Source organism: Mastomys coucha, unplaced genomic scaffold (genome assembly GCF_008632895.1).
Source record: "Mastomys coucha isolate ucsf_1 unplaced genomic scaffold, UCSF_Mcou_1 pScaffold8, whole genome shotgun sequence".
Classification (NCBI taxonomy): Eukaryota; Metazoa; Chordata; class Mammalia; order Rodentia; family Muridae; genus Mastomys; species Mastomys coucha.
The window spans coordinates 64,583,217-64,591,928 of NW_022196914.1; the positions used below are offsets into that span (position 1 = coordinate 64,583,217).

General features: G+C 34.6%; 1 protein-coding gene across 2 annotated transcripts in view; it reads right to left on the bottom strand.

Annotated features, from left to right (window-relative positions):
* Ppwd1 (peptidylprolyl isomerase domain and WD repeat containing 1) overlaps window positions 1-8,712 on the bottom strand; it is a 25,159-nt gene that overhangs the window by 8,121 nt on the left and 8,326 nt on the right. For both annotated transcript variants that reach the window (XM_031360770.1, XM_031360771.1), the window contains 3 exons: window positions 7,957-8,404; window positions 5,241-5,431; window positions 2,009-2,198 (listed from right to left, as the gene is read on the bottom strand). In XM_031360770.1, coding sequence (XP_031216630.1) covers window positions 2,009-2,198; window positions 5,241-5,431; window positions 7,957-8,404 — 829 coding nt within the window. The remainder of the gene's footprint in view (window positions 1-2,008; window positions 2,199-5,240; window positions 5,432-7,956; window positions 8,405-8,712) is intronic.

The window sequence follows — 8,712 nt, forward strand, 5'->3', positions numbered from 1 at the left end:
AAAAAAAAAAAAAGAAAAAGCAATCCATATTGTAGGGATCATTTTCTAACATAAGACAGGTAAAGCAGTTAAATTATTCTCAAATGGGTTACAGTCTCCTTTGGGTTGAAATTCTCTTGGTTACACATGTAACAAGGAAACTTGTATTTCCCATAGTTCATTAGTCTTGTAGTCTTAGCCAGAAACTTGTTACTTACTTTTCACAAGCAGATGACCTGCATATAAAATCCACTTCTTCCATTTATTATGTCACTTGAACAAAGTTAAAATTTTTCATTTTCTCACTAACAATAGGGATTTATGAATGTACCATATATATGAATTTATACAATACTTTTATTTCAAGATATTGGATTTAAAACAATGTAAAATTCATAAATAGTTACTTCTTAGCATTGTTTAAGGATGCAGACATCTGATAACACTGAAGAAAATTCAAAATGTTGCCTAAATGAAACTTCTGAATAAAAATTCCTCTACTTCTTTCTTCAAAGATTAAAAATGAGCATGCATACTTCAGCCATTTAAAGTAAACTGGGGAAAGAAAGGCAAATAACTTAAGAACTAAAATTTTTTATGAAATGGCTAAAAACATTAGTATATATCAAGAATTATCTTTGATAATTTTAATGTCATTAGTATATAAATTATAGGTCAAAACCATATCAACTGTTTTCATTTAGCATAATTAATGATTTTCAAATTATGACTCTGAAAGTTGTAAGAAAAATTCTCATGTTGAAAAATTTATGTTAGGCTAAAAGCTTGACTGGGACTGGGCAACTGCTGTCATAAGTTTATCAACTATGTTAGCTTGAACTCCTCCTAGAGGCTTACAATTCAGAGACATCAGGTGAGTGTGCACACTCCAGCAGGTCAGCCATCTGATTAAACTTTATGCACGTAATAGTGAAGCCACAGTAGTCTCTATCTATTAACTTTGAAGCATCTGGAGGAAGAATGCAGTGTCTTAGATCCCCCCATTTTTCCCAGCACAGATTATTGATTTGCACCCCAAAGCATGTTGCATATGATAAGAGAGGAAGAACACAGCAGGTGCTTATGACTCAGTATTCATGGTAAGAGATTTTGAAGCTGAGCTCTTAAGTAGAAGTTGAAAGGAAACATGTGATTGGAAGAAAGAATAGTTAAAAATAGTTAAAAATAATACTAATTACCACAAATAAAATAAATCTAGTGTGGTTAGTTAGTAAATAAAAAGGAAAAAGGCTAAAGCCACAGAAGTGATAAAAACCAGTTATAGACAACTGAGAGTCCCATTTAGATGTGAGAAAGTTGTTTGTAGTTTAAAGGATATAATGCTAGGGCAGAGGACTCTGTACTTTACACTATCTGCCAGGTGGATGTGACTGTTCATAACTAAGTTAGAAGACTGGGTTCAGCCCAATCTTAGTAGGCCCCTCCCAGTGCTAGGGCCTGATCCCAGGGCTCTATGTGTGCTGGGAACATAAATGATCACTGAGCAACTATCCCAACAAGTGGCAGCTGAGTTCTCCAGAGGAGGGAAAGATCTTTCAGGAATATATCGCTCTTGTATAGCTCTGTTACAGTGAATGAAAAGTCAAGGAAATACATAAATGTATTCTACATGCACATAGGTATACGTAAGTGTATAAATCTCTAAAGAGAAAGAAATTGTGTGAGTTCTGGGAAATTATGTTCAAGTGAAAAGTTGGAAAACAAAACATTTAAAAATCAAATGTAAAAACTATTGTAAATATAATTATGAACATAATTATTAGTTTCTTATCATCCTAGCACAAATAGTAATAGAAGCCAGATTGGAAAAATTTTAAGCCTAAAGTGAAAGAATGCAGAGATATTTAGAAATCAACTCTTAGTTTAAAATTCTACCATATTAGTGTTGTAGGCTGGTGTTTCAGGTGTTTAGGAAGTTTGTCATCATTGTCAACATTCTCAAAGAAAAACTCCCAGCAAGGTTGGAAAAAACACCAATGTAATAGCCATCTACAAGAATATCACATACCATATAAAATCGATTCTTTTTGAAAGATGTACAGACTATTGTTGGGTCAGCCTGAATATTCTGAAGAACAGGGTTTTCAGACGCTTTCATCTCTATGGTAGCTGCAGCTCGGTGCTTTTTGGCTATTCCCTGAAACAAAGCCAGCTGCATCACTCTAATGTTTTCTTGCTTGCCTAAGATCCGCACACACCTGAAAAATACAAAGAAACTTAATCTAATATAATCGCCAGAATTAGACTGAGAAGAGAGCTCAGTGGATATGTGGATTTGCAGGCCTGAGAAATGGAATTTGGATGCTTGGTAGCCATGTGAAAACCAAGTAGGCTTTTGACAGACCCAGTGCTTTTGACAGGATCCACAGGACAAACTGGCTAGCTAGACTAGGCAGTAAAATTTTTTAACATCAACTTCTGACTACCTGCATACATGTGCAGACACACCTGTGCCTTTACACTATACAAAAATACAAGGAAAAAAGACCCAGAAAGAATTCCAATCATAACAGCTTGACATATGAAAATAAAAATCAACTATCCTGGATTAGGGTTTAGTTCAGTGTTTAAGGGCAATTGCTGCTACACCTGACAACATGAGTTCCATCCCCAAGAACCACAGGGTAGTAGTATAAATGAGCTGGATTCACTAAGTTGTCTCCTTGACTTTCACACATACACTGAGGCATGGGCTCCCCAACCCCAAAATAAAGAAAAACACGTAAAAATTTAAGTCTGTTTTCTATATCCAAAGGACTAATGAAAGGTATCTTAAATATCTCTCTACCTAGTCACCCCCACAGTATTTTAAGTTGATAGGTATTATTAGGTTAAAAAAGTCCAGTCATCAAGAAAACAAAAGGCAGCAGACTGGAATACTTGCAGAATATTTATCTGATAAAGAACCATTACATATCACATATGAAGGATTCTTAAGATCAACAATAAAGGCAACCAGCCAAGGGAGAATTGCTTCAAAGACTTTAGCAAATACCTCAGCAAAGATATACAAAAGGCAAGTGAGTACACGAAAGATGTCCCATATCATACATCAGGTGGAAAAAACAAGCAAGAAAGTAGAACATATTAGAACAGCTCAAACCCAGAATCCTGATAGATAATAAATGCTTGGAGCAACAAGAACTACTACTCATTGTTGGTGGGAATGCAGAGGGTAGCACTTTTGAAGACAATATGATGGCTTCTTATAAAAATAAACTGTTACCATAGAATCTAGCAATTCAGCTCCTTGGCAGTTTTCCAAAAAGAGATGAAAATTTACACATACATATGCGCATGCGCACACAAATACACACACAAATGAAGCTTAGAGGAGCTTTACTTTCTATAAATGGCACAACCTGGAAGAAACCAAGATGTCCCTTACTAGCTTGCTAACAGACTTGAGTTGTTTGTAAAGACAATGAAATATTACTTAGTTTTTAAAAAATGTGCTATCAGGATATAGAAAGATGTAGAAGAATTTCAACTCTATTACTAACTGAAAGAAATGAAAGGAAAGAAAATAAAGAAATTAAACTAAAGACTATGAAAAGGCTAAATGTTGAATGACTAACACGTGATAGTCTGGAAGCAATAAAACCAGGGGAGAAGAACAGTAGTAGTAAGCTGAGCACTGGGCCTATGCCTGCAATCCTAGCTACAGTCTAAGACACTGTTTAAAACAACAACAAAACCCAAATAAATAAATAGTAAGATTAGCTGTAGTAGTTAGTAGTCATTCCAGAAGCTACAAGATACAGTAATGAACAGTTGAAGCAGAGGAATTCTGACTGATCATACAGTGATGGGCACATTATACTTTACATTTGTCCATACATAAGGTATAAATACCAAGAGGGAACCTTAGTGTAAACAATGGGTAGGCTTTAGGCGATGTGATATGTCAATACATGAGCTGTAAGTGCAGTCAGAGAATATATGAGAAAACTGTACCTTCTTCTATTTTTGTTGTGAGCCTACAACTGCTTTAAAAGTCCTATTAAAGATAAAACAGACTTTGAGGCTGGGAAGATGGCGTAGTGGGTAAAAGGACCTGAGTTCAGTTGCTAACACCCACAGCCATCTAAGCACAAATCTCTGTTGTGGGGGGTGGAGGAGGGAAAAGCAAAGGCAGGCAGATATTTGGAGTTTACTGGCTAGCAAGTCTAGTCAAAATAGGTGAACTTCAAGTTCAGCAAGAGATACTGTGGAGAGCAGTAAAGACAGTTAACTTGATTTTAGGCACATGTGCACAAACACAAATAAAGCAGACCCAAATCAACATTAATACAATCATCCCTCTGTACCCATAGATTCTACAGCTTAGACTCAAACTTCAGACTAAAAATTCTTTGTTTTAAATCATCTATACTGAACATGTATACAATTTTTCCTTGTCATTATTCTATAAACAATATAATCCAACATGTATTTAGATAAAATTTATAATAGGAATTAAGAATAACCTACACCTGATTTAAGTATATGTACTTTATATGAGGACTACTTGAATATCCTTAGAGTTTGGAATCACAAGGTATCCTGATACAACCCCATGCATACCAAAGGTTGAGTGTAAAGTTTTAACCTATTATTATGACTCTTTTACAAGCTATCAATGATTTTATATTACTAAGAACTACAAGTTAAATCTATTTATATGTAGGAAAGTACAGAACAAGAATTTTCTCAAAATATTCTCTAAGTTCTTTTCCATATATTCAGACATAGTATCTGATTGTAGATACTCTGTACTAACACCAAATGGGTTATTTGCACAAAAGACTTACTGTGGTTTTATGCATTTTAGCCCTGCCTTTATGTCTAGCAGGATGTGATGCTGAATTCTGTGGTTAAAATATCTGGCATCATTTAACATGAGTCTGGCTAATTTAAATCAATAAGTAAAACACAGACTGAACCTTGGTTTTTTTTTTTGTTTTTTTTGTTTTTTTTAAAAAAAAGGAAGAAAAAAAGAAAAACTGCACCTCCCCCCACCTTTGAAACTATGCATATCTTCTTTCCATTTATTTTATAAACATGGGTGGAAACTTTTTACGTAAGATTATAAACAACTGAGAGACCACAGAAAGATCCAGTCAAAACATTTGGTTAAGTTTAGGCTTTTGGGACCTTTCCACTCTCCTCGGAACAAACAAGACTCTCATTGTTCCCCTGATGGAGGAAATGATCCCCAATAACTGCATTTAAAATGTATAAAGCATGTTAAAGCTTACCGATTCGTTTCTACATTTATTACTTTAATGCCCAGCATTGTTCCGTATAGCACAAAGTGTCCAGTTTCATCAAAAACGATATTAATTAGTCTTACAGCATCCACTTTCTCCAGCTCACGTTCTACTGCCATTCGTCGGCCAAATTCCATGTCTGGTAGTTGTTGCCTCATCTGCTGCAGTTCAGTAAACATCTAGGAAATAAACTAAGCATTAACAACATAACTACCTACATATATCCTCACATGTGCATATATAAATTAAGACTGAGCACTAAATAGAAAAGGAACACATTGAGAGCCAGTAAGAATTTTTTTCACATACTTTTAGAGGCATTCTAAACCCTATAAACAGGAAATTAAAGAAGACATTGTTGACTTCAATCACAAATAGTTCAAGCCCAATGTGGGTTGTTCCTGGCTGTAATTCCCTCAGCCTAAAGTCTGGGGCAGGAGTACTGTGAGCTCTACACTAGCCTGGCTACATAGTGAGTATAACACAGTCTCAAACAAAACAACATACAAATAACAAATCTGTATTTCAGGAGTATGTAGCTTATTTGAAGGTTAAGTGCTTAATGCCCTGGCTTTGATCCCCATCATCTCCTACTTCCAAACACACTATACTAATAGTTATTGATTTTTCAAACAAGAAACAAACACACTAAACCAGTTGATTTATATAACTAGTGCTTTCTTTACAAAAATGATATGCCTGCTCTTTAGAAGCCTCAGAGTAGCACTTTCAATGAAATATAATGAAATTCACATAAGCAATTAAAATTTTCAGGAGATACATTATATAAAGCAAAAAAGTATATTTTATTTTGTTTAACCTAATATAAATAAATTATTACAATTTCTATAACAGTTAATAAATGGAAAAACATTTTTATATTACTGCTTTGGAATATTATATGTGTAGTACTTTTAGCTCATCTCTGTTTGGTCAAGATACAACAAGGAGTCAAGTTACATGGCAGCTGGACCTGCTAGTTGATACCTGTAATCTCAGCATTTGGGAAGATGAGGCAGAATAGCTTGGGCTACACAGGAAGTTCCAGGCCAGCATGGATGACAGGGTAAACCCCTTTCTTCACCTCCCACAAACAAGCAAACAAATAGACAAAGTGAGTCACTTGAATAGTAGCTATTCATAACAGGCAACTCAGCTACACACAGCCTGTGAAATCCTATATAAGAATATATGGTAAATACTAAATTTTGTTGAATAACTTTTCAAAAAAGTTATTTATTTAGGTGTATCTTGTGTATAAGTATGTGGGTACCTGTGGAGGCCAAAAGAGAATGTAACATCTCTTGGAACTGGAGACACAGGTTGATATGAACTGTCTAACATGGGTACTGGCAAAACTGAATTTGGGTTCTACACAAGAACAGTAAAGCACTCTTGACTACTGAGCAACCTCTCCACCCCCCTGTTGAGTATCCTCTACTATCTTGCTATATCAAAATTAGGACATCAGAAACTGTTTCAAGTTATTTTGATATGAGCAGTTAATTAATATTAGAGGAATGCATTTAGAAAACAAGTTTTTAGGAGAACCCTTTATAGCTTGGAAATCTGGTTTACTTTTGATATTTAATGTACCATTTTCAAGATGTGGGTTACATCATGAATACTTTGTGCTAGTACTCCAAGAATCTTACAGAAGACAGGATATTGTTATTCAGTATTTTAAACATGTAGGACATCAGACAGTAGCTAACACTTTATTATGGATAATAATAAGCTAGACTTATATATCTCATTTACTTATATATGTTCCATGTTTATGTTAATTAAAATCTCAACTTTTTCTAGACAAAGAAAGAAAAATAAATATACAGAACTATAAAAACAAGAGGTATCTTGAAGAGTTTGAGTCATGAATGCACTATTTTACAGTTCAGCGTTCATGTCTCTAGGCACTACTTATTTATGTGCCCAAAATTACCTAGAATGCTGGACTAGCTTTTAGTAGTGGGAGATTCATGATTATTTTTGATGAAGACTTACTTAGCTTTCAAGATGTAAGTTCTATAGACAGCCATCTATCCATATAAACATATTTCATAAATATCCAATTTGGTAAACGTCTCGATAGAATCTTTTTACAATATTCTGGCATTCAAAGCTTGGCTTCTGTGATTCACAACTGCACCGACACATGCAGTGATCCTGAACATGTCAGCTAATAAATAATAACAGATAAAAACCTCACATTCAACTTCTGTTATACTAGACTAGTTGAATAGTCTTAAGTCATTGCAGTTTTTCTACTCACTCTAGGCAGCCATCTCCCAAATCCAAAAAAAAAAAAAAAATCCCCATAGAATGTGGTATTCTAGTTATTACTAATTTCTATACACACATTTATACTTATATTTGGTATTGCAAATAATTAGTTTAACTGACACTTGGTTTTCTTTTGCCAAATTCTCATTCTGAATCTCAATTTCTGTCATATAGTTTTACTCTTGATCTCCTCTTGTTACATCAGTCTAATCACCTCAACAAATGCTGAGAATAATGAAGAAATATCACATGATCAATGTAGAGAAGAGCATCAATGCAAGATTAAAGACAACTGAATAGTATCTTTAATGTAATAAGAGAAAATAACCATCAATATGCATCTATGTAGAAAAACATCCTTTATGAAACTGTAAAACATAAAGACTATTAGAAAAGTAAAATCTGATTTAATTGCACTTACACTTAATGATTCATCAAAGACCCTCATGAGTTTTCCAGTTAAAAACCTGAAAATTCTAACTTTTCTGTCTGATCCAATGGTTGCTATTTTCTTCCCATCAGGTGAAAAGCATATGCTGGTTGGATATGCCTTACACTTGGCAAATTCATATAAATCTGTGTCTGTTTTATACTCCCAGTTCACATTTTTAGGGAATTTGTATTCATGCGGCGGTCCAGTCCAGTATTCAATCATTCCAGATTTGTCAGAAGATACCACGGCTTTGTAAACTGGGTTTAGTCTTATTTGAGTAAGAGGGGATACATGGAGTTTGTCAAAAATATGAAGTGGCTGGTTATCTCCTCGACCATCATATATGAAAATTTTTCCTGTACTCTTCTCAGAAGCAGCAACTGAAGATATGGCATCTCCTGGGCAATATATCCACTCACATTGTCCAGGAAAATAGCTAAGCCGTTAAAAATTGAGAAGGAGAAAAAGAAAGGTCAATACAATAAGCATCCCTTCATAGCCCATCATTTAAACCAAAATGCTCTGGCCACCATTAGGAAGACTGGGATTCTTTGCTTAAATGTAATAGATGGGGTGGAACTACTCAAAATTTCTCTTTACTCTTTTTTTCTTGCAGTACTATGAATAGAATCTAGGGCCTTTTGCATAGTAAGTTCCTACTCCACCTCTAACCTATACCCCAGTCCTGAATTCCTTCTTTTCTTTTCTCTTCTTTTTTTCCTCTCTCTCTCTCTCTCTCTCTCT